General features: G+C 56.4%; 1 protein-coding gene across 3 annotated transcripts; it reads right to left on the bottom strand.

Moving 5' to 3' along the window:
- On the bottom strand, window positions 1–27,111 carry GNG2 (G protein subunit gamma 2). 3 transcript variants are annotated; one of them, XM_063333856.1, is made up of 4 exons: window positions 26,877–27,111; window positions 5,056–5,122; window positions 3,830–3,945; window positions 1–2,856 (listed from the first exon to the last, which is right to left on the bottom strand). In XM_063333856.1, the coding sequence occupies exons 3-4, from the start codon at window positions 3,914–3,916 to the stop codon at window positions 2,728–2,730; spliced, it is 216 nt and encodes a 71-aa protein (XP_063189926.1). In that variant the 5' UTR covers window positions 3,917–3,945; window positions 5,056–5,122; window positions 26,877–27,111; the 3' UTR covers window positions 1–2,727. The 3 variants fall into 3 exon arrangements, with proteins under 3 accessions (XP_063189926.1, XP_063189927.1, XP_063189928.1); XM_063333857.1 differs by lacking the exon at window positions 26,877–27,111 and adding an exon at window positions 5,217–5,293; XM_063333858.1 differs by lacking the exons at window positions 5,056–5,122; window positions 26,877–27,111 and adding an exon at window positions 4,089–4,680 and having other exon boundaries at window positions 2,720–2,856.
- Window positions 27,112–27,805: the final 694 nt, after the last annotated feature.

Here is a 27,805-nt window from a genome sequence, read left to right as displayed (position 1 = left end):
GGCGTATCTGTGTAAATATAAATACTGGGGTGAAATACCTGGCAGCACACCAATGTCAACACCGCTACCAACATAAAATAAAGACCAGCAACGTAAAACACCTTCAATGAGTAGTTTAAGCTAATTCAAAATTGCGCCCCACCCCCCCGGCCCCGCGCCGCCCACTCTTCATGCCGCTTTATTTCTCCGTTTATTTATTAAGAATTCAAGTTGTAAAATACGCAAGTCATTTAAAAAAAAATTATTACAAACCACTTCGTGACAGCGTTTGAGAAGGGTTGGGGCGCGAGCCCCGGGGTCAGACCGGCTGCACTTCGCTCTCCGTGACGGTAAACCAGCGTTAGAAGGAAAAGACAAACCCGGGACGGGGTATTTACAGTCTGCCTCGTAACACCGCGAGTGAAACCAGCTGCAGAGCAAACCACTTCATCCGTCCTTCATCCTAAAGCTACGCGAGCTGTAGTAAAAAGATGGAAAAGGGGGAGGTTAGGGGAGGGTTGGAAGCCACCACGGGAGGGCTGGGACCATCTAGGCTACTCGAGTCATATAAACGTTCCCAGATGCCAAAAATTTTGAGTCCAGTGTAAGAACAAACTGGTCTTCACCGTAGAAGACTAGAAAAAGAGTACGAAAAGGTAGAAAAACCAAAATGCACTTGTTACGGGCTAGAAAGATTCGCCAAAAGGTACATAAAGACTATTGCCCTCTTGAATCCACACGGATTTTTAAGCTGACACCTGATTCAGAACTACAGTTTAGCGAGGTCACTGCAGACCCCCCCAAAACCCTACGTGACACCCACCTAATTTTGTACCCACATCCCCAAGTTATGATTCCCAAAGTTTCCCAGGAGTGCGGATGGGCGGGGAAAGCTGGGAGGTGTTTAGCTGTGGAAAAGGAGAGGCGAGCCACGTCTGCAAAAGTATTAACCCGAGGCAGAGCCAAAAAAAGGTGGCCTCTATCCCCCGAAATGCTGGCGGTGGATGGACCGGACCTGGGAATAATTCCCCAGCCTGACGCAGAGCTCAGGCTGCGTGTAAACAAGGTATCAGGCACCTCCGGGAAGGGGTGACCCCACGGCTCCCCAGGTTGCTCTCCTGCCCCTGCCCATTGCAGTGGGGTGGCAGTGGGAATGGGACAGGTGGTGGGTGTGGGAAGGGGCAGAAGCATCCCACCACGAGGCAGAAGCATCCCACCGCAGGGCAGAAGCTTCCCACCATGGGGCAGAAGCATCCCACCGCAGGGTACCATCCCACTGAGGGGTACCATCCAGCTGTGGGGTACCGTCCATCCGTGGGGTACCATCCCACTACAAGGCAGAAGCGTCCCACCATGGGGCAGAAGCATCTCACCACGAGGCAGAAGCATTTTACCATGGGGCAGCATCCCACCATGGGGCAGAAGCATCCCACCATGGGGCAGAAGCATCCCACCGCAAGGCAGCATCCCACCATGGGGCAGAAGCATCCCACCATGGGGCAGAAGCATCCCACCGCAAGGCAGCATCCCACCATGGGGCAGAAGCATCCCACCATGGGGCAGCATCCCACCAGGAGGCAGAAGCATCCCACCGCGGGGTACCATCCCACTGCGGGGTACCATCCAGCCATGGGCTACCATCCCACCGTGGGGCAGAAGCATCCCTCCACGGGGTACCATCCCCCTGTGGGGCAGCATCCCACCATGGAGTACCATCCCACCGCAGGGCAGCAGCCCAGCCCAGCCCCAAGGGGAGGAGATGCTGCCAGGGAGCCGAAAAGAGCAGGACAAGGACCAAGCGAGGTGAGCAGAGGCACAGAGGTGTAGGAGAAGAGGAAAGACCCGGAAAGAAGTGGTCAACTTTGATTTTCGGATTTCTAGCTACCCCACGATGCTGGGGGCGGGGGCACCTACCCTAACGCAGGAGGTATTTCAGGCACGTCTAAGGCATCGCAGGAGCTCTCTTTGCTTTCGGGATCGCCTCGGTTTCCTCCCTACAGCTTCTCCCACCAGCACGTGGTGTCAAACGACAGCAAAGAAAAGTCTGGAGCGGATGAACGGAGATAAAACTCTCATGCACTACCACCGAACGCCGTCACAGGAGTATGAAGCACCAACCACGACACACGATTCACTTTTACTCGCAGAGCTGAAGCTAACCATCTACGGAATGGTAGAAAGTGGGGGTTCGCTAGAAGCACGGAGCTGCCGGCGTCCTCGCTAACCCGCCGCGGGGCTGCTCGACCCCGGCGCTACGCTACCGCCAGAAAGTAAAAAAGCACAAGACCAAACACCGAGTAACACCATAATCATTGAGCCTGTCGCTATATATCTGACAACTTAAATAAAAAATAATATTTCGGAAAGAAACCAACAATATCATTCCAAGAAGGTTATGCACATCCTCAGCAGTTACGTTGCTCAGCACGGCTCTGGTGCTTTAAATATGGAACAATCAAACAATTTTGTGAGCAGAAAAGTGACACAAATTTATTCTTTACATATTTTTTTTTCTTTTTTTCTTTCTAGGCAACTCTACAGACTTCAGATCTTTTGCCTTGCAATGCAGATCATCTTATTCCCCCAAAGGTGGCCAGGTTCTTTAAACATGCACATCCCTGTAGCTTCCAGGCCGTGTATTTTACTTATTTTTGTTTAAATTCTGCGGACTAGCAGGTCGTCCCCGTTCCTAAAAACTCTACATCAGTGTTCAGGGTGGCCTGAGTGCCGGTCAGGCTCCTGGAGGGTTTACAGGATCACGCAGAAGAACTTCTTCTCTCTAAAGGGGTTTTCTGAGGCCGGGACGGGGGTCAATAGAGGGTCCTCCTTGGCGTGGGCTTCGCAGTACGCCATCAGGTCCGCTGCCGCTTTTGACACCTGCAATAGAAGGAGCTCCACCTTAGGGACAGGCCGCCCTGGGGACATCCCACCCCAGGAGGTCCCGCCGGTGGGGCTGGGCTCGCAGCATCCCCAACCCCGGGGGACGCGACATCACACCCTTGGCCAAAGACCTCACCCATGAACCTCACAGCGCGTCCCTGGCGGGGCTGGATTTTCACCTCTGGGCTCTAAGCTCCCACGAGCATCCTTCGCATCCTTCCCCCGTTCGCATCCTTCACCCGACTTGATCACGGCGAGGACCGACTTTAGCCGGCACTGTCTGCCCCCCTCCCCGTCCCTTGGCAGGGCCATCCACAGCTGCTATAGCAACCTTTGCTGCTCGCAGCCGCCGACTTGGCTATTTATTCAGGACACGCCGGCAGCTCCCAAGCCGCCGGAGCTCACACCGGCCCCGAGAGGCAAGGTTTTGCTTGCAAGCACCCAGACGTGCCTGCAGCCAGCAACCGACCACAGAGCACCTCTCTCCATGTCATCCAAAACCACCTCAGTGGAGAAGACAAATCCCCTGGGATCTCAGGCTTGAAGCCGGTGGAGCAGAAGAGGTCAGAGCAGAGGACAAGCCTCCGGGAAAGGATTGGGTTTTCCGAAGGAAAGAGGCTTCAGGACAGCCTTGCTTTCGGAGTTTCCCCTCTAACCTCAAGGCTGAGCACTGAGCATCGCCCGAAGGACAGTTTTAACAGCACCTGAGACAAACAGCGGGGTTTTAACCTGTTCCCAAGAAGGTGAGATGCCTCGGGGACTGCTGCTCCTTCCCACCACCCAGCAGCGCTCCAGGCGATGCTTCCAGCTGCCCTCCACGGGCGAGCATCTCCCGCTGCCTCCAGCCACTGCCATCGGGATCATCAGATGAGCATCCCCCGCAAACACCGCCCGCCACCGCGTCCCGGCTCCCACGGCAGTTCTGGGAGCAGTTTTGGCAGCCGCTCAGCAGCAGACCCCACCGCGCTACCTTTATCCTGTCGATGTTGGCCTCCATCTTCAGCTGCTCCACCAGCTTGCGGGCTTGGGCTATGCTAGCAGTGTTGTTGCTAGCCATGGGCGGGCCAGGCGCGCTCTCCGGACGGGCTGCGGGCACAAAAACACACCCAGGTGAACCCTTGGGCTGGGCAGAGAGTTGCTCCCTGCCTCCCAAATCCCCAAAACGATGGGCTGGGGAGCTGTTAGAGCCCAGCCGTGGGAATGAGGGTGTGGGGATGGGAGATGCAGACCTGGGTGTTCGGCCAGGGTTTAATGCTGTGTTTGTAAAAGGGCAGTGAGCCGCCAGCCCTTGTGGGCGTGCGAGTGGTCACACGCTGCCAGCAGTCCCCTCCTGTGCCCTCCCCATGGTCCCCAGAGGATGGGATGCCCTGTGAGCCCTGCTTAGGGGACACAGGGACCTTCGCAGCCTGCAGCAGCAGGACCCCAGCCGAGCTGGATTTTCCCTTTTGCCATTCTAGCAAAAGGCTGTGGTGGCAAGAAGGCAAAAGGAAAGCAGAGAAAAGGCTCCCCCCCGAGCAGCCCCGCGCTGCCCGGAGCTGCCGCGCCAGGCTCATTCCCCTGCCGGGAGCCAGGCACATCATCCAGCCCCACGTCGGTCCGGTGTGTCCCTTGGCCTCCCTTGCTTTGTCCCTGCTGCCAACTTGGAACATTAAGATGCTAAACAGGATGCCGGAGTTTCCTGTTTCTCGTGGTTTCTACCCCAGGCAGGCGGGGGAACGCTCATTAAGTCCACGCCATCTCGATCACGGATGTTTTTCCGTTACCTTCTATCAGCCGCGAGCTCCTGCAGCCGCAAACCCAGCGTTCAGCCGAGGCTTTTACGAGCAGCGAGTATTTTACGGCGGAGACACAGCCATGCTGGGCTGGATCTTGCCCGGCCAGGTCAAAAATGGGGTTTTTGAGGGGATGTCCTGCCATAGCAGGGTGCAGCGAGCCCCCAGCCAGCCCCTCAGGTGATGGGGCAAGGATGGCCCAGCCCTAAAAGAAGGGGCTCGCGGTGTTTTAGGGAGGGCACTGAAAAGCTGCGGGCACGTTAGGGGATATACAGGTGTTTGGGCAGAGGCTCATCCCGGGATCTACAGAAAAAAGCAACCTGGGTCCGAGCAACGGAGGTGACCGGAGAGCGAGCCGTGATGGGGTTTCGGGATGAGACCCCCTCCCCAGCCACCCCCCTGCCCCTCCGAATTCTTTTTTTACCAGAAGCCGGTCTCTCCGCTGGTTTGTGCCTCTAGGGGAAGATCTGCTCCTCTTGGCCGCTGGCTACCTTTAAATAAAGAGAATATTGACAAAAATAAAAAAGGAGCCAGGTTGGGTGGCTGTGCTGCCAGCCAACGCAACGAGAACATTATTTATGGCACCAGGAAAGCCAGAGCCCTCGCAGACGCCGGGTCCCGTACCCCGCCGGGGAGGCAGAAAGGCTGCGGGTTTCCTTCCGTATCCCCCCCCCCCGCTCCCTCCAAGCACGGCCCCCAGCGGCATTATTTGTTCGCATTCAGTGAGGTTTTCAGCACAGGAAGAGGTTTCAAGTCAGCGGGCAACTATCCGAGGGCTGTTGGCAGCCGGGCTTTTAGCTGTTCCCCAGCTCGTGGCCCCCCCACCGTGGCACATCCGAGCCCTGTCCGTGGGATGCGGGGCGAGAGGGGATGGAATTTAACCGTCTGGTGCACAGAGCACGTGGCTGCGGTGGAAAGAGCGTGCCCCGGGGAAGGATGCCAAAATTCCGCACCCCCCCCCGCCCCAGCTTCGGCGCAGCCCCGCTCCCACCGAGCATCCCCGACAGCCCAAGCTCCTGCCCGGGTCTCCTCTCCTCTGACAAAGCTTGGGGTTCGGCTCAAGCATTTGAGGGAGTGGAGCCATAGGACGAGGGGGAATGGTTTTAAGCTGACAGAGGGGAGATTTAGATGAGATCTGAGGAAGAAATTATTTATGATGGGGGTGGTGAGCCCCTGGCCCAGGTTGCCCAGAGAAGCTGTGGCTGCCCCATCCCTGGAGGTGTTCAAGGCCAGGCTGGACGGGGCTTGGAGCAACCTGGTCTGGTGGGAGGTGTCCCTGCCCAGGGCAGAGGGTGGCACTGGGTGGTCTTTAATGTCCCTTCCAACCCAAACCATTCCATGATTCTATGATTTGTGCTGCTTCCACACTGGTTTTGCTCAGCTCCCCCCCTCCCCAGTGTCTTTGCCGGAGAGGCGTTTGAGGAGCAGGGTGCCTCTCTCCTGGTTTTCCTTCCAGTTCTCCCTGCAAAGCCAGGGAGCAGATGGCGGTGGCAGTGCCAGCCCATTTCTGGCACAGCAACGGCCCTGGGCTGGTGGGAAAGCTGGTGGCCACATAGGTCCACCAAGAGGTGCAACACCCGGGGCACCATTGCATGGTTTGGATCCCACAGAGACTCTTCTAATGCAGCAAATGTTATTCTTAGTGATTTTGTGCCATTTCACACAGAGGACCATGGTCTGTTGCTCTACCGGTGACAGGGAGTCACTTAAGGACTGAAGTTTAATGCCATGGAAGGAGGCACGGGAGCGGGGAGGACTATCCAACCCTGCTACCACCCTCATGCAAGGAAACCCTCCCATGCTCTTCCTACATCTAGCCCTAGAGCCACTAAGGCGGAAAAGACAGCCCCAAAAACAAAACCTGAGAGAAGAACGAGACCCCGTTGGGACAGAGGAGGGGACATCTGTGTGAGCTGGGACGATGGTGCGGACCCTGCGGCTCGCAGGACCCTGGTGTCCCCAGGAGCTGGCCACGCGCCCTTGGCCTCTGCAGAAACCTGACGGAGGACCTTGAACCGGTTTGGGGTTTTACAGCCTCCCCACGCGGCGAGCGCCTGGGCGTGCTTCCTTCCACCTCAATAACACAACAAGAGCAGGTGACGCTTTGGTGACGCTTTGACTTGAGCTCATGAATATCCCCCCCAAAACAAGCCCTGCAGCAGCCCAACGGCGAGGCTGTTCAAACAGGGCAGCCACAAAAGCAGCTTTTTTAATCCCAACATGAGGATGGCCCACTGTACCCCCCCCCACCCCCCCCCCGGAGACACCAGGAGTAAACTCAAAGCCTCCGTGCCTCTTCGTTTGGATTTGATTCATGCCAAGCCAAGCTGCTAAAGCATCCTCCTCTCTTTCAGCCCCCAGGGCCTCTTCACTACTAATTGCAATCAACCAAAGCACACCCCTGGCAGGTGCCGCTGCCCCACACCACAGCAATACGTGTATTTCAGACTAGAAATAAAGAAATTCTTTACGCTGTGGCTGGTGAGACGCTGGCCCAGGTTGCCCAGAGAGGTGGTCGATGCCCCGTCCCTGGAAACATCCCAGGCCAGGTCGGACGGGGCTCTGAGCAACCCGATCTAGTGGAAGATGTCCCTGCTCATGGCAGGATCTAGATGGCCTTTAAAGGTTCCTTCCTACCCAAACCAGTCCATGATTCTCTGATTTATTTCTCTTCCCCGAGACCCAACAAGGTGTAGGGTTCCCGGCCACCAGACCCTCCTGCAGAACTAGAAAATACTTGTTAGTGGGTAGACGCCAAGAGCATCAGACTGAAGATAAATTAACACCACCCCAGAAAGTATATAAATGCTCCTATCAGAAGAAAAATGCCAAAATATGGCTGTTAGAAGGAAATTATCTTTCCAGACAGCTTATTTCCTAACAGTGTCACCCCTCCGTGGGCAGGCATCGGGATGGGCGTTTCAGAGCCCGGGTTGGAGATTCGCTGGACCCAGCGATCCCCCCAACTCCATTCAGGGAATCTGGCTATTCCCAGCACGGCAGCCCTTGGACACAGAGGGTTTGTGCAGGGACCGATGGGTCTGAGCGAGCACAAAAGGAGCCATCACGCAATGGGGGACACGTGCCGGCGCTCGTCACATCACTCCCATGTACCCACCGGTCCCCTGCAGCCGGCAGAGCTCAGTTCCTGATCCCAGCCATCGACATCCTGTCCACAAAGCTAAAAATCCCTGTGCTATCCAAATATTTCCCAATCCCCCCCGGCTGGCAAGGGGCTCTTCTCACACCCATGCTGTTGTGCTAAATTTTGCCTGCAAAGAAAGGGATTTAATGGCGCTCACAAGGGAATACAGGCGGGCGTCTTATTTCACCCACTTAATGGCACATGTTGCCCGGATAATAGGATTCCTGCCTTGGAGCCCACAGGTTAATGAGTAAGGATGCTATTTTATTGTCATGCTAACGATGTTTAGCGCGTACAGGACATGGATACCGTCTCTTTTGGGCTCTGCGCTGTAATTACAACTCGGGATCTCGCCGAGGTTGTTTTGATACTCGTCTGTCGTGCAGAAGGGTCAGGGGTTATTCACCGCATGTGGCGAGAGGCTGAATTCATTTAAAAGGAGGCAAAAGCGCTTGCATTCCATGTCTGGACTCGGAAATTTTGCTGCTGATTCTTGCTATGCTCCCAAAAAAAAACCCCCACCTAATTCGTCGTTGTTCTCCGTTTGACAAAGAGCCATTGACACACTTAAATGACATTTGTTTCTTTCCCCAGCAGCACCCAACCAAACCGGGCACCAAAAATCGGGATTTAGTTGGGCAAATGGTGAAGGATGCTCCTGATGTTGGGTCTGCTCTTGGTCTGCTCACTCCAGCTTTGCCAAAATCTTCAGTTTTTACCCAACAAACGCCATCCCTTGGGCTGCCCACCGTTGCTGTTTCAGCATTCCCAGCAGGAGCTGACAGGTTTTGGCTTTAATTTGCCCTGCGTTAAAAGCCACCATTGCCTGGGGCCAAGGGAGGACCAGCCATCCTCCCCTCCCAGTAAGCTAACTGCATCCGCCTTGCTTTCCGGATGCTTTTCTCCCTCCCAGCACATTTGTGGATCCTGCACCCCCCTTAAATATTCATCACGGAGGCGCCGACCCCCATCCCTCCTGCCAGCAGGCAGCGCAGCCGCTGGAGACTCGTTTAAATCAGCGATAAATTAATTTGCCAGTCCGCCTGCTGCTCCCCATCCAGCTCCAGCCCCGGTGAGCCGTCGGCGCTGCCTCTTGGCCCAGCCTGGCACAAGCTGCTTTGCCACGACCTCGACCAAGGCGCGATGCAAAATGCCATGTACGACCCCCCCCAAAAAAAAGCCACCCCCCCCCCCAAAAAAAAAAAAAAAAAAGCCACCGCGAAAGGAGCATTTCTTGCTGCCGGAGCAATGGAGCCTCCTCCCGCTAAGCCGCCATCCTCCTCCCTCCCTCCCAAACTGGGTTGTGATGGGGTTCCGGCATCCCGCAGCCACCAGCCCGGCTTGCGAGAGTAATTAGCCTTCGTTTGCCAGCTTCTCGTCAGCACAAGCTGCTTTGCTGGGAGCTGTGCCGGGCGGAACTGTCCCCAGCCTCCCCCTGCCTCGCACCAGCTCCATCACCAGCCCCAAACCCACCGAATCGGAGCCCAGCCTCCCCGCCTTGCTTCCCTTCCCCCTCCCGCCACTTTCCTTTGGGTTTTCTCTCAAGTTGGGCCAGAGACTGGATTTCTCCAAACGTTAAAAAAAAAAAAAAACAACCAAACAAAAATGGCATTTTAAGGGTGTTTAGTCCAATTGGTCCATTTTAGTCCAATTGCCTTCACTAGGCACTTCCATTACAGAAGGGGGACTCTCGAAGCACGCTCAGCACTGGGTCGGGTCCATCAAAGGCACACCAGCCCCTTTGCAAAATATTTTCTTACATTCTTCAAGCTTCAAACGGGCATCGACGTGAGGTTTTCCAGGTGTCACGAGGCACCTCCCGCATCTCCGGGGGTCTGCAGCCTTTGCCTGCCCAACTGCGGTCCTCAGAGTTTTTAAAACCTCTCCTCTCGCCCAGTTTTCCAGACTTTTTTTTTTTTTTTCCAACTTCCCAGTGGGGTTTTTTTGCCCTCCGCTGGGCAGAAAACCATTCTCCCCAGGCCTCCCGGCTGAACCAAAAGGAAAAGCGGTGGCTCCGCAGGAAAGAAACCGAAAGCGCTGCCATCTGCCAGGGCAAAAGCTTGCCGCGTTCCTTCCACCTTCTGAGATGGAAAGCAGCTCCGCACGGCATCGCCCGCCCCCCAGAATGGCTCCTTTGCAGAGTGAAAGCGGCACCCTCCTCGCTTCTTGGTTTCTATTCAAAAAATCAAGCTTTCCGTCACGGATGCACCGGTATTTTCCACCCAGTTTGCCATAAAGTGAGTGAACCCCATTAGGGCCATGATTTTGCAGGGGACACAGGGCTCACGCTTGGTCCTACCAGACAGGCATCACCTGGGGGGGGGTGTTTGGTCCAGAAAAGGTGACAGGGTGGGGATTGTAATGAAGGGATTTGTTCCAGCTCTCACTCATGCTGGGATTGCTCCTGGTCCATGCTCATCCCAGTAGCTGAGGCCGGCCCAGCTCATTGCATCCCAGACCAGGCGCAGAACCAACGGGGTCCCCGCCGAGGCAAGGGGGTTCTCTGGCAAAACGCCTTTTCCCCCTCAAAAATTCAGGTGTGAAGTGGCACCCAGGACAGATAAGGGAGCGTACGGCCTTGCCGTCACCCGCCCCCGCAGCCGGTCCCCGGCGGGCCGGCCGGCGGGTGGGAATCCCTCACCGGGGTGGGCTGGCTTTCAAAGCCATCCTGTTGCTTTCGCTAAAAAGCCAAAAATAGGCGGCTCGGCTGAAAAGGAATTACTAAAATATACATACGGGCAAAAAAAAAAAAAATTAAAAAAAAATAAAAACATTACAGACAAAAAGAAAATAGCAAAAAGCCACATTTCCAGGGGGCGGGAGGCAGTGCAGGCACGTTGATCTCCCCAGCAGTTGCAGACCTGGCTGGGAAAGGAGCCTTAATACGCCCAAATTGCATGTGTTTCATTATTTCCTTAAGCAAAGAAAACAATCCAAGGCAGATTTACACCCGTGGGCTCCCATCACAGCACTTCGCTGGGGCAAAAGACCTTAATCCTCAGCGGTGGTTACAGCCGCAAGCCCCCAGTCCCCACCCGCAGGGATTTTATTCCCAACATCCCTTTTTTTATGCCTGGTCTCCAATACGGTGCTTAAATCACCGAAAACCAGCCCGCAGGTTGGAGACACGCCGGCAAAGAAAGAAAGAAATAAAAAGGCGGCTGGGTAGAAAAAAAAAAACAACAAAACCGAGCCTGTTTCCATGGAAACGGCTTCGTTATCACACCAGCATCCCGTCCCTCCCGCCCAACAGGGGCGAGGTGGGATGGGTGCCCGTTTTGGCCCCGACGCCGGCGTTTTGCCCGTGGCGACGGCTTTTGGTGGCTGGCCTCCCGCTGCTTTTTGCGGCGGTCAGGGAAGGAGCAAAATCTCTTGCCTGTCTTTGCCGAATTCAGCCCTAGTTCACCTCAAAAGCAGCCACCGGGCTCGGACCCAGCTGCTCGGCCAGCCCTGGCTCCGCTGGCAAATCCCCTTCTCAAGGCGCAGGGAGCTGCCGCGAAGATATTTTTCCCTTCCCTAATTTTGCCGGGGGTGTTAAATGAGGAGCTGGAGCTGCCTTTGCAGGGAGCCCGGCTCTCGGGATGTCCCCTCCAGCCACCCTGCGCTGCTGGAGCCGACCGCGGCTGCAGCCCGGACCTCACTAATATCTGCGAATGTGAGAAGCTCAGCTTTTTTTTGGTTTGTTTTTCTCACGGGTGTCCTAACGGTTGAAAACAGAAACCAACCTCAACTTCCTTTTCTTTTTTTTTTTTAATTTCTTTTTTTTTTTTTTTTTTTTTTAAAGAGATTATTTGAGTGAAGGAAGAGCCACTGGACAGCACAGCCTGGGACATCTGCTCCGGTCCCTCCTGTCACTGTTTGTAGGGAATGGTGGCTCTCTCCAGTGGGTACCGACCTACTTCGGGGTCGGCACAAGGCTCTGGCCCCGCGGGAATGCCGCCGGGTTGCCGATCCCTGCGCTGAAGGTCGGGGGTCTAACAGCAGCATCGTTTCCCCGGCTGAGGATGCGGGAGATTTCGGGCGAGCCAAAAAGCCATGTGACCCCCCAGCCCTGCCCAAGGGCCGTCGGGGAGGTACCCCTGGAAAAGAAAAGCCGCCATTTGGGGGGAAAACCCTGGGGAAAAAGGTGTTTGTTTTTAATGCTCAAGGGACAAACCCAGCAATGTCCACGGATCAGGCACCGGGAGGGCGCGAGCTGGGCCAGAAACTGGGGAATAAGGATGCCCAAACAGGGATAAGCAGGGAGCAATGCTCCCCCTTATCTGCTGATGCTGTGGCACAGAAAGAAAAGGGTGTCACGTTTTGGTGTGACACGCCAGAAGGGACAGATAAAGGCACGCATCCTGTCACGCCACCCCCTGCGCCGCCTCTTGGGCTCTCCCGCGGTGAAGGGTTTAAGCACGAGATTTTAAAAAAAAAAAAACCAAAACCAAAACCCACTAATGCAATTTTTGTGAAACTTGCCTGAGAGGAGAACAAGCAGCTTGAGAAATTCCCTAAAACCACCGGCACTCCCCGGAAAACCAGGCTTCTCAGAAATGCCCCGTTAGCTGCTGAGGGCATCCCCGACCTCCCCGTTGGGCTGGAAGATGGAGGCATCTCCACAATCTTTGAAGTCCCCTGGACAGACCAAAGTGTCTCCAGCACACAGATGGTTCAGTAAATAGGGAAAAGAGAAGGAGGAGGGAATCGAGCAGAGAGGAGAAGCGCTGAGGAGGGATGTACGGACGGGTCACGCTTCACCCCGGGCCGCTGCAGGTCGTTTTTGTGAAAGAGCTGGAGGGAGCCCATCTGACCATCGCCCCCAGGTGCAGACCTCCCCCCACAGATGCCCCTGCGGTCCCCACAGCAAAGCTCTCACCTTCCTTCCCCCCACCGACGAGTGGGGCTCCCCTGTGGTCCCACATCCTCCCAGGAGTCAGATGCCCGGATTTCTCCCTGCCAGATCCATGAAACCTTTGGAAAAGCGGCTTCAAAGCCTCGGGGCAGCACAAGCCCACAGGTTTCTCCTGTGCTGGAGGGTCTCTGCCCTGCATGGGGGTCATCCCAGGCTGGAGGTCATAGAACCACAGAATGGTTTGGGTGAGAAGGGACCTTAAAGACCACCCAGTGCCACCCCCCTGCCCTGGGCAGGGACACCTCCCACCAGACCAGGTTGCTCCAAGCCCCGTCCAGCCTGGCCTTGAACACCTCCACGGATGGGGCAGCCACAGCTTCTCTGGGCAACCTGGGCCAGGGGCTCACCACCCTCACAGCCAAGAATTTCTTCCTCAGATCTTGTCTACATCTCCCCTCTTCCAGTTTAAAACCATTCCCCCTCGTCCTATGGCTCCCCTCCCTGATCCAGAGTCCCTCCCCAGCTTTCCTGGAGCCCCTTTAGGGACTGGAAGGGGCTGGAAGGTCTCCGCGGAGCCTTCTCTTCTCCAGGCTGAACCCCCCCAGCTCTCTCAGCCTGTCCTCACAGCAGAGGGGCTCCAGGTCAACGGCACTATCGGCAGCCCTGGCCAACGCACCTAATGTCAGTTAAAATACCACGCGGATATACTTGAAAATACTTGAGTATATTATTTTGCATTTCTACTGCAGCAACAGCGAAGGAAAGACTAGTTTCTCTTCTACAACGCGCTGTACCCGTGCTATAGAACATGGCAAACCCTTCCTTTTGGATTATTCTCAGCCTGGCAAAACATTTACCGAGGGCACGGCTCTTCCCGGGCTGGAGAGACCCTGATATAACCACACCAGGGGCAGGTGGTGGTAACCCAGCGCACCCAGGCACGGACGGAGCAGCAACGATACAGTAAAAAGGAATTAACCAACCAAAGAAAAAATTCCTGTTGAAACCTCAGTCGTCTCCTGACTACCAAAATCCACCCCATGAGTCCTGTTTCCCACTCTTGAAGTGGCAGTAGGGTGGGTAGTCCCTAAATTTCACGGGGCAGAATTTTCTGCTGTCAAGGAGACGCTAGGTCTAGGAAACACACACTGCCTCACAGCTGGCCAGAAAAAAGCAGAAACCCTCAGAAAAAGCTCTTTTTTTTTGTTTTTTTTTTTCCCCATGGAAAGACCTCTAGAAAACCAAAATCACCCTTTAATTACAAGCATCATCACCCCTATGATTTCTTGGTTCCTTCACTTCTTGATTCCTTCCCCAAAACAACTCAAATTGACTCGGAAATAAATTCTTTGTACAAACTTTGCTCAGAAATCCTAGTTCCCTGCTGCTTGTGTTGGGAAAAAGAGAGATGGCTAAAGCTGCTGAGGAAGGAATGAGCTCCTGTCCCGGGAAAAGGAGTTCAACATCTGTTCACACAGCTCTGAACTCCTGACCCTTAATTAAGGGAAGCAGCCAAGAGCTATTACTTCATGTTAATTAACTGATCCATTCTTGGGTTTCGGTTTTTAACATCCTGCTCTTAAGTATTTGCCAGGGTCAAGACAAAGACCTTCAGGGGAAGGTGCGAGATGAGGTTTGAAAGTGGAGGGGAGACCGGAGGAGCGCTGCGGGGCGGAGGTGTTTCACCTGGCCTCACATTTGCCAAAGGATTTGGGGATTTGGCTGTGGTCAACGTCGCTCCCGAAGGGACAAACCCGCCCCCAGCCTCATGCAAAGTCACCCGGAATCATAGAATGGGTTGGGTTGGAAGGGACATTTAAAGGCCATCTAGTCCAACCCTCCCGCAGTGAGCAGGGATATCTTCAACTAGATCAGGTTGCTCAGAGCCTCATCAGGCCTGGCCTTGAACGTCTCCAGGGATGGGACCTCCACCACCTCTCTGGGCAACCTGGGCTGGTGTCTCACCACCCTCATTGGAAAGAACTTCTTCCTAATGGCTAATCTAAACCTGCTCTAGTTTAAACCATTGCCCCTCGTCCTATCGCTCCATGCCCTTGCCAGCAGCCCCTCCCCAGCTTTCCTGGAGCCCCTTTAGGGACTGGAAGGGGCTGGAAGGTCTCCGCGGAGCCTTCTCTTCTCCAGGCTGAACCCCCCCAGCTCTCTCAGCCTGTCCTCACAGCAGAGGGGCTCCAGCCCTCCCAGCATCTCCGGGGCCTCCTCTGGCCCCGCTCCAACAGCTCCGTGTCCTTCTTGTGCTGAGGGTTCCAGACCCGGACATGCTACTCCAGGCCATGGTGACTTACCAATCGCCCGCCCATTGGCACGGGGGGTGCAGCCACCCCAGAGGAAACGGGGCAAGTCATTGAGCTGCCCTGATTTGCTTAAAATGTCATGTTTTTAGGGGGAAACCTCCCTGCGACACCAGGAAATGGGAAGGAGCACATGGATTTTGCCATAGGTCCTGCCAGGCTGAGGGGCTCAGCCTTCTGCAAAGCATTTTTCAACCCAGATGAAACAAAAGCCAAACCGCCCCTTTTTGCTTAAAATGCGCGAGCCGCGTCCTGCCTTTTCGCCCAAATAACTTCCGCAGCCCGCGAAGCTCTCGGCTGCGGGAATCATTGCAACGAGAAATCCGTTCTCCCATGATTTCACCTTTTATTAGAATTTTATTTTAAGTAACACTCACACGAAGCCTCATAACCCTTTCCGGCCGCTGGGGATCACCCAACAAGTTACATCAGCAAAGAAACAACCCCGTTAACCACCCCCATTACTTTAAGCCCCCCCGATGGAATTACCTGAGACTGCTTTAATTAGGTATCCACTGTACAAAAGAATTAATTAATTAGTGATAAGCACCTGAACCACATTACTCATAAGGCTCTATTTCAAGCTTCAAATACAGCAAACAGGTCACGGGCAGTGCTGCTGCCTGGTGTTTCTTTTCCCATCCCTGCCATCAAAGCTGGGAGCTTTTTTTTTTTTTTTTTCCTTTTTTTCCTTCTTTATCTAATTTTTCAGGTTTTTCACAGCATCCAGAGCTGGCGCCTTTAGAGCTACTACTGAAATAGCGGGCGGACCACGCGGAGATGGGCGAGCTTTGATTGCTCGCTGAGATTTGGCGTGCTTTCGGGGCGGGCGACGGGGTAAAACGTGTCTCTTGAGGCTCAGGTTATCCTGGCCAGGTTGCGCTCCCAAGGCGGTGCGCTACGGCATCGCTATGGCACCCGCGAAATGAGGAAAGCATTTCCTGATGGCCAGATCCCAAGCTGCAGGTGGGGGGGGGATCACCGCTAAATGTGGGTGATTTTAGCAGGTTGGGGGGGGGGGGGGGCGGGGGGGGAGAAAAAAAAATACGGAGGGGGAAAAAGGAGAGGAAAAAATACGGAGGGAGGAAAAAAAGAGAAAAAATACGGAGGGGGAAAAAAAGAGAAAAAATACAGAGGGGAAAAAAGAGAAAAAATGGAGAAAAAGAGAGGGAACAAATATAGAGGGAAAAGAGGAAAAAAGAGGAGGGCAAAAAGGGGGGGGAAGGGGGGAGAAAAAGGGGGGGAAAGGGGGGAAAAGGGGGAGAAAGGGGGGAGGGAAGGGGGGAGGAAAGGGGGGGAGGAAAGGGGGGGAGGAAAGGGGGGGAGGAAAGGGGGGGGGAAAGGGGGGGGGAAAGGGGGGGGGAAAGGGGGGGGGAAAGGGGGGGGGAAGGGGGGGGAAGGGGGGGAGGAAAGGGAGGGGGAAAAGGGGAGGAAAAGAGGGGAGGAAAAGGGGGGAGGAAAAGGGGGGGAAGGGGGGAGAAAGGGGAGGAAGGGGGGGAGAAGGGGGGGAAGTGGGGGGGAAAGGGGAGGAAAAGAGGGGGGAAGGGGGGAAAAGAGGGGGAAAGGGGGGGAAAGAGGGGGGAAAAGGGGGGGAAAGGGGGGGAGAAAGGGGGAAAAGGGGGGGGAAAAGGGGGGGAAAAGGGGGGGGAAAAGGGGGGGGAAAAAGGGGGGGGAAAAGGGGGGGGAAAAGGGGGGGGAAGGGGGGGAAAAGGGGGAGAAAAGGGGGGGGGAAGGGGGGGGGAAATATAGAGAAAAAAAGAGAAAAAATTTTCCCTGTGCTACTCTATATTTTCACAATTAAGAACTTTGAAAAGTAATTTACTGTGGCTTGCGCTGGCCCTGACATTTCATGGCCTGCAATTTCCCTGCTGGCAAACTTGAGGCTACTGGGGGGGGGGGAGGGGGGCGGTTCTCCCATCTGACAGCCCACGGCAGGGGATTGCGGGGAAGGGGACACGGCGGGGAAGGGGACGCGGAGCCCTGGCGGCGCTACAAACCGGGTTAGCTGGGGCTGGCTGGGGAGAAGTAGGTTGCTCCTCCGTCCCCGGTCGGTGAGCTGACCCATATTAATCTCAATTAAATTTAACTTCTGTGGCCCGCTGCTGCCTCTATTTTTTTTTTATTTCCCCCCCCCGTGACCTAATGCATTTTGGTGTAAAGTAGGACCCGGGGAGTACACCTGGGTCCTGCCCCACGCGATGAGGAGGGCACGGCTATCGTGGCAGAACTGGGACAGGGACGTGGAGGGGGACGGCGAGGGGGTAGCGCGGTGGTGGCCATGGCCTTGGAAGCTTCCCCCTGCTCAGCCCTCACCCACCTGCGTTTCTCCTGATCACGACGCTCCTGCAAAACAGCCAGCTTTCCTTTTCTCTTCCCCAGCTGCGCCCTCGGAGCCTTTCCCACGCTATTCCCTGGGCTCGCCGAGCCCGTCTCCATCCTCACCCCCCTCTCCGGCCCCCTCACCGCTTACTAACCTCCGCGTACAACATCTGGGTTTTCCCATGGAGCCCCCAAATCCCTCAACCGGCCCTTTTTCCCCTTCAAACGCAGGCAAAGCATCCTTGCCACCCTTCCCGCTGAGTCAAGGGCCCTGCTTTTACCACTACGCTGTTATTCCGGCTCCGGCGTGCAACGACACACGCTCGGCAAACACTGATATTACGCAGACGGGAGGAGAAAGCTCCCCCCCCATCCCCAAACCGCTAGCCTGGGCGGTGTTTTTACACTTGCAATATCAAGGATTGCCCAAAAAAAAACAATAAGGGGAAAAAAAAATTTAAGGCAAAAAAAATGCACAAAACTTGGGAAGAAGGAGCACAAGGCGGTGTTGCCCGCGCTGGTTCGCCCTCCCTTCCCGTGCGGCGATACCTCCTGGGAGATGGGTCCATCCTGGCCCCACGTGCTTCATTTATCCCCCCCTCCAACCCCGTGCCCCGCTCCCGGAGCTTTAATCCTTTCGCCAAACCAGCCGGAGCTGTTGGATTTGGGTCCCCGCTGCTCTGCAAGCTGCTTTGCCCAGGGCAAATGCCTTTCCCTACCTTTACCTGGCTGCCGGGAAACCTCAGCGCGGGGCTGGGCCCTGGATTTCTGTGTTTTTCCCCCAGTGTGAGCTGTGAAAAAATCAATGAAGGCAGGTGCTCTCTGGGGGTTTCGGTTCCAGGTAGGATGGAGGAGCAACATCGATTCCAAGCCAGCCTAACTTTTACAGCAATTAACGGAAACGCTTACACGGGGCTTAGATTTAAGCTTAAAAAAATACAATAAAATCAGTGCCTCCCTCATTTGCTGCTTATACCTCTCCATAAACCTGGATTGCCGCATTAAAAATCATCTTTTTATTCACTGCTGGCACGGTGCGGAGGGAGGAGGCAGGGTCCCCCCTGCCGGCGTTAGCTGGGGAGTGAGGGAAGCACCGGACACAAATACAAACCCCCCAAGCGAGGATGTGAGGCTGAGCAGCAATTATATTAAATCAGATGATAAATAATGCAACGTATTTTGATGGTACCGGCCGTGCAAGCACCGCACAAACACCACCGCGTCTCCACGATATTAAAAATACAAGGGATGAAACGCAATCAGGTCGGCGTGACTTGAATAATTCAACCTACAGCCTTTCTTGAAACGCCGTCCTTGGGGCATGCCGGAGGTCCGGCCCCACGGCGGGGCCACCAGACCATTGACCCCTTCGTGAGGTCCTACACAAACCTATGGACTCCACCAGACCTGGTCAACATTCAACACTTTCCCACCCAAGGGACGGATGAGACCTCTGCTTGGGCAACTTCCAGCATGAGCAGAGCTGCTCCATCAGCAGATGCAATCCTGAAGACTAATTAGAAGAGGTCCAAATGGGTTTACAGGTTGTGGATGGCTGATGACCCCCTCTAAGAACCCCAAACCACTGCAGACCCAGCGAGGGGGTAGGAAGTCCCTGAGATGACGCATAGAGTTGTGGAGAAGACCTGGCCACGTGGAGAAGACCTGGCCAAGTTTCTGCACGACACCCTGGGGGCACCTGGACCCACATGGACTCATACAAGATCCGTGGCCTATGACATTGGCCAGCAGGAGGTGGAACCAGAGACCTCCAGAGGCCCCCTCCACCTAAATGTTACCAAAATCCCTCTTTTCCCACTGGAAAGCCACTGAGGGATCCGGAAAACGACAAGAAAATGAAGGGAGGTGGCAGAAATCCTCGGGCAGCTCTCCCCATGGCCACCAGCTCTCAGGACTAACACATCCCAGCCTGGCAAACACATCCCAGCCTGGCAAAAACCAAAACCACAGCTGGAGACTTCTTCCGAAACACACCTTCACAGCACAGGCAATCAACAGCCTGAACTTGATCTGCAAAACCAGCCAGCCCACTCCTTTATCCCCACCCAGGCTTTCATGGAGAGGTGACCATCTCCCCACACTCTTCATCCAGCTCCTGCCAAAATGGGTCAAAAGAGCCGAGACAAGCAAAGGAGCCCTTGGAGCCAATGCAACCATAACGCAAGTGAGACAAAACTGCACGACGTGCCGATAGAGCATCCTCCAGAGCAGGTAAGGAAGACAAAACCCAACCGTGAGGACAAAACCTGACCTCCACGTATGGGGGGGGCCACGGGTGAGGAAGCCTCCACCATGGAAATGTGATGGTCAGATGTTTTCTGCACATCCGCTGGGACACCGGGAAGAAGGACATGTCCCGCAAAGGATCTCCTGTCCTGCAGCAGTTCAGGGCTTCCAAGAGCCTTGCTATGGGGTGGAGGAGAAGTGACAGCCCGAGACACCTCCCATAAGCAGCTGTGGTCGGAGCAGCAAAGAGCACAGCTCCGCTCAAGAGAAACTTGATGGAGATCACAAGAGGTCTGGTTTTGTCAGATAAGAAGAAAGAGCAAGAAATGTCATGAGGTTTACAACCGCACAGCTAAAGACTGAATCTGTTCACCTCCAGGGTGACTAACGAGCTTTGTGCAGCTCCCAGTATGTTCAGGCCACATTTCAGGGCTCCCCAAGGCTGCAGAGAAGAAAGACCCCCCGATAAAGCCCCTCTGAACAGCTGCCAGCACTAGGGCTGCCCGTGCCCCCATAATGCCTTAGAAAAATGGGCACTGAGAATTTCTCCTGGTGCTTTGGTCCTCAGGAGACTCATATCAAGGTCTTGGCGTCCCTCCATCTGAGATGACCCTTTCAAGAAGTGAAAGGAAGCAAAGATCTGGCAGGAGCAGTGATGCAGCGAGGAGATGGTGCCCCTGGAACTCCATTTAACCTTCCCCCAAAGCCATAAACCTCAACAGGCTGGATGCGGTCTGTACATAAGGAGCCACTGCCATCGTATTGACCTGAGAAGATGCCTGCAGACACTGAGGACACACTAATCCCCATCAGAATGGTGTCTGCAGATGGGAAACCAAAAGAAGCAGCATAAGGGAGTCTCCTCGAGCCATCCCCCATACATCTCCTGCCCCGCAGTGTCCCCTGTGTCCTTGGCCCAGGGCCCTCTGCAGAACATGCAGCCCTAACCCCACAAGGAGATGGTGGATACTTATTTACTCTCCTGCACTCCTGATCCTCCCAAGATCTGGTTGAGGAGAAACACATCGAAATGGAGAAGAAACCCTTGCATGGCGATTTCTGCCTTGAAACGGCTCATGTGTCACCTTCCTCCTGCTGATGGCAGCGAGGAGAGCAAGCTGGAGCCCCAGCCACCCGCCGTGACTTGGCTGGCAATCACCATCCCTCTCTTCTCAGCCCCCGTGGGTGAAGGACGACTCACCGTGGAGGTCTGAGGCAATCCAGCCCAGCCCCGCGTGCCGCGGCTCTTCGGTTGGGGTTCAGCCTTTTGGAAAAGCCAAACCCACCTGATGCTGCCAAGGAAGGAGAGGGACAAGCCCAGAGCCCAAAGCTCATCTTGGGGGTGCTCCTCACCCCAGGCTCTACCCCAAACTGGGCATCACTGCTGTAAACATAACGAAGCCCTAATGATGACGCCTGCTACATGCAGACACACGGAGGCACCGTCCTGGCATCACCAGGTGACGGCAGGATCGTGAAGACGTGTTTCGGGCACTCGTGTCGTGTTCGAGACCCATGCCCCGACTCCAAAGCAAACCCAAAGACACCGGGACCAGAAAGGAATTCAATCGATACCGAGCATCTCACACAACTGCCGGCAACTGGCGCTTTCTTACCCAAAATGGCCCAAAAAGCACAACTCCTCCAAACCCACAGTTAACGCAACATGCTCAATCTGCAGGAATTCCCGGTGACGGGGTTTGAAGACAACCGAAGCCTGAAGCATCCCTTCAGCATCCCCCTTAAGGTGATCGCACCTCGAGCTCATGACTCTCGGATGCCGAACGGTGCTCCCTGTGCCATTCCGAGGGGATGCTGCAACCGGTCAAACGCTCTTGCACTTCACTCAGCTTCGGCTCCCGGTTTCTCCTCTGGGACCTGGCTCAGGTGGGAGCAGACGAGAGAGAAAACACTCCTCTGCGTCCCAGCAGACGCTGGCGGCTGCATGGGGACACCTTGCCTGTCCCCAGGTCCCCAGGCTGGGGAGAAACCTCCCAGAGCTGTAAATGTGCTGGTCCCGACCACGACCGCCGCTTTTCCTTGCCTGCAAGGACTCAATGCCACTTTTGCTTGTTGGCAAATAAGCCAAGAAAAAAAATTTAATAAAAGAGAATGGGCCAACCCGGGTGTTGGCGTTAGCACAAGCCCTGCCCTTGCACAGGACAGAGATGTTGTTCTCGGAGGAAGGGGGTTTCTCAGCACCGCCTTACTCCGTGCATCTCCCATAATTAGGTCTGTGTCTCTGTGCAGAGGCGCTGGCGGTGGCACGGGGCACCGACGTCCCCGCGGTCCCCACTGCAGCTGGCGGCTCTGCCCGTGGGGACGGGCACAGGCAGCGCAGGGAGCAGCGGGGGCCATGGCGGGCAGCAGCCAGACGGGGGGCTGGGGTCCAGCAGCCGGGGGATGCCGTAGGCAGCAGAAGGAGGGATGCCGAGCAGCGCGGCACGGGGTGAAAGCAGCAACGTGGCGGAGTTTGCAGCAGGAATATCCTGTGCTGTGCCGGGGATCTTTCCCCTTTGGTGGCATCTCACATGAAGGAGCACTGATGCTTGGGATTGCAGAGTCATAGAATGGGTTGGGTGGAGAGGGACCTTTAAAGGCCACCTAGTCCAATCCCCTTGCCATGAGCAGGGACATCTTCAACTAGATCAGGTTGCTCAGAGCCCCGTCCAACTTGACTTTGAACGTTTCCAGGGACGGGGCATCTCCCACCTCTCTGGGCAACCTGGGCCAGGGGCTCACCACCCTCAGCATAAAACATTTCTTCCTTATATATAGTTTGAATTCACTCTCTTTTAGTTTAAAACGGTTCCCCCTCATCCCATGGCTCCCCTCCCTGATCCAGAGTCCCTCCCCAGCTTTCCTGGAGCCCCTTTAGGGACTGGAAGGGGCTGGAAGGTCTCCGCGGAGCCTTCTCTTCTCCAGGCTGAAGCCCCCCAGCTCTCTCAGCCTGTCCTCCCAGCAGAGGGGCTCCAGCCCTCCCAGCATCTCCGGGGCCTCCTCTGGCCCTGCTCCAACGGGTCCATGTCTTTCCTATGCCGAGGGATCCCTGATGAGCTCCAAGGTTCTGGCAAGGCTTCTCCTTCCCACCCAAGCTGCTCCCTCTTACAAACCCAGCTGCCCAGCCAGGACCTTCCCGGCCCAGGAGAGCTGCTCGTGGGGAGCATCCCAGCAGGGATGGAGCCAACTTGCTTTCCCAAAGCCCTCAGGAGAGCAAGCGAGGGCAGGACGATAAACCTGGTAAACCAAGACACCATCTCAGATAAAGGAGCTCATCCACCACGGCTGCCGCTCCCGGGGTTCCCGGGGTGCCCTGCCACATCGGGTAGAGCGCTTGGGGGGGTCACAGCAGCATCCCTGAGAATCGCCGACCTGCAGCTCAGCTGGCTTTGGGATGCTGGACAAAAGCATCACCCACCAGCGGAGACCTCCCCGCCATGCCCCCGACCATAATCCAGCAACGCCTGGACCTTCCCTTGGATAAACCAAATAGCCCGAGGTACAACGACGATGGCAGACAACAGGGGAAGAAAATCCCTGTGTGAAAAGCGAGGGAAGGACGAGATAAGGTGAAAACTAATTGTGTTCCGTAGGATAAGCAGGTCCTGGTGCAGCTGCTGCCCGGGAATGGGGGAATGGTGGAGGGTTTCCCAGCTGCATGCAAATAGCAAGGTGGCGAGTTTTTAAAGTTTGGTACAATGCCATTTCAGGGATTTTTTTTTTTTTTTTTTTTTTTTTTTTTGGCCACTGAGCGTGTGAAAAATTGGGTTGGGTGTTTGAAGTCCGTCACGCCTATGCAAAATGCAGGAGATACAAGAATTTAGACTTTGGCCTCGGCACGGCTGCGTCCTCACCCATCCTCGCCCAACCTCGCCCATCCCGGGGGCTGGCTGCATCCAGCTCCCGCTGCCTCCCAGCCCTCGAAGCACTGGGGATCCGCTCGCCCGCCTCTGATCGAAGCCGTCATTGATGAACCGCTGGCCTGACCCAAAGCCCAGACTCAACGGACACCATCCCAAGCGACGTGGGATGGGTTTTGGAGCAAGCCAAAACCTCTCCGCGGTGCCAAACCCATGTCCTCCCGGCAGCTGGAGCCCGTCCTTCTCCCCAGCTCAGACCTGCCTCTAAACGGGGCCGGTGCCAAACGGCTCGTGCCAAGTGTGCGCGGAAAGCCGGGAGAGATGGGCTGCGTTCCCCCGCAGCCATCACGCGCTCCCCCACCAGCAGCAGAGGCAGAATTCCCCGCCCCCCCCCCCCTTCCCTTTCCGCTTCTCCCCATCATTTTGGGGAGCAGCAAAGCTGCTCCTTGCCTTTCCAAAGGACCGGTTTGGGGGGGTGTTTGCACCATGCACGTTGCACAAAGGAAAAAGAAATGCACGAAGAAGGGCTGAAGCCCCGCTGGAAGCGGGCAGGCAAGGGAACTGTGCAAGGACAAGCACGAAAATCCCCTTGCCAATGCTGCATCCCATGCCCTGTCCCGCAGCCTGGGGTACCATCTCCTCCTGCCTTCCATCCCACCCCTCCCCGCTGCGACCCCACGAAGCGGCTGAGCAAGAAGCCGGAGCAGGAGAAACAGCCAGAAAAGAGTCCGAAAAGCAAGAAAAATTGAAAACCCGCCCTAATCCCTTTGCTCCTTCCTCCCGCTTCTGCGCTGGCTGTGAACGCACACACGTATCCCGCTCCCGCATCCCGCTCTGGGCGCGGGAACGAAACACTTGGACAAGTCACGCTGAGAATTGACGCAACTCGTGCCAAAAATGATGCTTTTCCCGTGATGAACTCCTTATTCCCAACCCAAAACAGGGCGATGGGCTGGCGGTAGGGAGCAGGCGGTGCAGCCCCGTGGTCCCTGACGGCAGCACTTCTGTCACGAGTGTGCCGGCCTTGAGCATCCCGGCACCGACGCATGGGACAGGCAGGCACAGCCGCCTCCAGGCAGCACTTTTTGGGGGCACAGGGGTCTGCGGGGCTCCAGCGCCGGCTCGCCAGCCCTAATTACTATGGTAACAGCCTGCGCCGGCGCCTGGCTGTCCTCCTTCGGTGACTCACTGGGTTTCAAAAGGAGAAGTGCTGCCTCCGATGCCGCCGTTTGGAGGCCAAAGCACTGGAAGCCCCAGCGCCCGCATCGGTGCCGGGAAGGCATTGCCCACCCTCGCAAAGTTTGGCTTTCTGTTGTGTTTTCTACTCAGGGTCGCTCCGGTGCAGGGCGGCAAAGCAGCAGGCTGGCTTAGGGTTTAAAAATCATGGTAATAATTGAGTTTCATCGCCAGCTCGCAGCCATCTACCCATGGGAATCCCATCGGACACCCCACACTCCTGGTCCTGATAACCCCCGTGCTGCGAGTGGGTCAAAATTTCCTTGGTGGAAAATGGTAACCGCTGTGCCACGAGGCACCCCCGATGTCCTCCCCCAGGGCCAGCCGTGGCACGGTACGGCCATTCATCCAAGCCCACATGCCAAACATGCCCCACAGGGCCACCACCGCCTCACAACTGCAAGGAACCCGGAGAAAATGCAATGAACATCCTTAACGGTGGTATGTGCAGCGCTGGGAGCAAAGCTGGCAGCCCCCAGGGAATTTGGGAGAAAGGATGGGCACGTGCAGGTACCACGCTAGTGGCAGGGGGACCTGCAGGTCCCCCCAAGCTGGGGATACCCCATTTCAGAGGTGAGGCTGACTCCAGTCATCATCCAAGTGATGCTGAGACCACCAAACTCGTGTCACAGGTGAGCAGCCAGCAGCACAAGGTGCCAACAGCCCCTGCTTTCTCTTGCAAGCAGATGCAAGGCTGAAAAAAGCCAAAAAAAAAAAAGCTCCAAAAATGGTGCCAAGGGACCAGCGTGGCCGATGCTCGGCCTCGTGGGGCCAACACGGGAGCTGGGGCGGGATGGGGCTGAGCCACGTGTCCCCGTACCCCACGGCACGGGGTGAGAAAAGCCCCGTTGTAACCACGGGAACGCCTCGAAACATCCTCCTGGAGAAAGGTTTGGCCCCGGGGTTTTCCTGGCAATAATTAATTGAGTCATATTTCAATCCAGCCAGCGGCCATATGGTAGAAAAGAGGATTAAAATCGCATGCTCCAGCTGCATTCAGGGAAATCCAGTTATAAGGAAAAATCCTCCGTGCCTGGCCCCAGCCTGCTGGCAGGGTACGTGCCACTGTCACCCGCCCAGCCCCTTTCCCTCCCGCAACCGGGGAGCGGGGGCTCGCTGGTGGGGTGATGGTTATTCGGTAATTTGGGGGCCCAGAGGGAAATAAATAACAGGGAAATAAAAAAAATCAGGGAAATAAATAACACCCTGGACCTGCAGCGATGCCCTGCAGGCAGCAGGTACGGCAGCGGCAGATAACACACGCCCTGGGTCACTGCCCTTTGGGGCGGCACGCTTTAAGTTCATCAGTAACTCATTAGGAATGGGTGGGGGATCGCCGTGCTTCAAGATTTTCCTGAAATATAAATCTGTTTTCCGCCGAGGAGGCGAGAAGGCAAAAGTTTTGGGTTTTTTGCTGGGTTCCTCTCCCACTGGGGACAAGGGAGCCCCGGAGCGGGTTTTCCCGAGAGCATCTTCCCGGCTGAGCTGTGATTTTCCCAGGCTTGCTCTTACCCAAAGCGCTCGCCCCACCAACCACCGCTGGGAAAAATAAGGATTTCCATGGAAATGATGGGGAAAAGGGCTGCCGCCGTGGGGATGGCAGGGTGGGGCACGGGGTGCCCCTCCACCTGGCACGGCTGTCACCTCCAAATCCCTCCCAAGCCAAGCTGGGGGCACATCCATCCCAGCTGAGGTTCCCGCAGGGATTTGGGGGTGGGAAAGTCTCACCCTTCCTTCCCAGGGAGGTTTGGGGGTGGGGGGTGGGAAATAAGAGAAAGAAAGAACACTACGCCTCATTCATCGGCAGAAAAAGCCTTTCCTGTGATGGCAAATCAGTTGATTAACTGAGGATCAAACCCTCTAAATCAAACCTTTGTTGGGGAGACTGAACTCTTTGTGCGAGGTACCTTTCCCCCGGCTCCCAGCCCCGGCAGCACCCCCCCCCCCGCCCCCAGCGGCATGGGGACCCCCGCGGCTCCCCCCGCCCTTCCTCCCCGCAGGTGCCATCGCCACACGAGCCCTCCGTGGGGGTGGGGGTGATGCGGGGATTTGCCCCCCGCCCCGGGGGGGGGTGGGGTGGGGTGTGGATTTGGGGGGGATTTTCGCTGATTTTAGAGCCGTTCGGGGGCCCACCGGGGCCACCAGCAGCGGGGCAGGCGACCGGCGCTGGGGACCGCCCCGCCCAGCCCCAGTGGACCCAGTGCTGCCAGTCTCCGTCCTCCCAGTGCTCCCAGTGCTCCCAGTGCCCCCAGCCCCGGCTCCCCCCCCCCGCCACCGTGTGCCCGGCGGTACCTGCAGGCGGGCGGTGCTGCCCCGAGTCCCCCGCGGGGCGGGCGGCGGCGGCGGGAGGGAGGATGGACGGAGGGATGGACGGAGGGATGGATGGAGGGATGGATGGAGGGATGGAGGGATGCGGGCTGGAGGCAGGAGGAGGGTGGTCAGCAGCAGCCCCGAGCGGCGAGTCCCCACCCAGCTTTGTCTGCGCTCATCCCTCTGCCTACAGGAAGCGGCTCGGCCCCGACTTCCTCCTCCTCCTCCTCCTCCTCCTCCTCCTCCTCCTCCTCCTGCTCTCCCTCCTCTCCTCTCCGATCCCCCGGCTTTTGCGGATCGCGTCTCTCCAGACCCCGCAGCCTCCTGCCCCTCACCCTGCCCCAGGCCCTCTCCCTGCCTGCCCGTGCCCCTGTCCCGGGCTCTGTCCCCCTCCCTGCCCCGATCCCTGCCCCAGGCCCTTCCGCAGCCCCTTGTCCCCTTTGCCTCACCCCCCCCGCCCCGCCCCTGCGCCCCACACATGCCACACACACCCACCCCACAACCCTCACACCCACTCACCCGCTGTACCCCCATCCTGCACCCCACACCCTCACCCTGCACCCCACAGCCCCCCTGCACCCATCCCATACCCTGCACCCCACAGCCCCCTGCACCCCACATCCCCCTGCACCCCGCTCCGCACTCGGCACCCCACAGCCCCCGTGCACCCATCACATACCCTGCACCCCTCGCATACCTTGCACCCCATCCCACCACCTGCACGCTACACCCCCCCACATACCCTGCACAGGCTGAGAGAGCTGGGGGGGTTCAGCCTGGAGAAGAGAAGGCTCCGCGGAGACCTTCCAGCCCCTTCCAGTCCCTAAAGGGGCTCCAGGAAAGCTGGGGAGGGACTCTGGATCAGGGAGGGGAGCCATGGGATGAGGGGGAACGGTTTTAATCTGGAAGAG

The sequence above is a fragment of the Chroicocephalus ridibundus genome, chromosome 4 (assembly GCF_963924245.1).
Source record: "Chroicocephalus ridibundus chromosome 4, bChrRid1.1, whole genome shotgun sequence".
Classification (NCBI taxonomy): Eukaryota; Metazoa; Chordata; class Aves; order Charadriiformes; family Laridae; genus Chroicocephalus; species Chroicocephalus ridibundus.
The sequence above is the reverse complement of the archived record's forward strand: the minus strand, read 5'-3'. Positions and strand labels throughout refer to the sequence as shown.

What these genes read in the sequence shown, in the direction of transcription:
- GNG2 (XM_063333856.1), bottom strand. Translation starts at nt 3,916, where the DNA reads ATGGCTAGCAACAACACTGCTAGCATAGCCCAAGCCCGCAAGCTGGTG. An exon ending in CCAACATCGACAGGATAAAG is followed by an intron (nt 2,857 to 3,829) that starts GTAGCGCGGTGG and finishes CTTCTATTGCAG; the next exon opens with GTGTCAAAAGCGGCAGCGGA.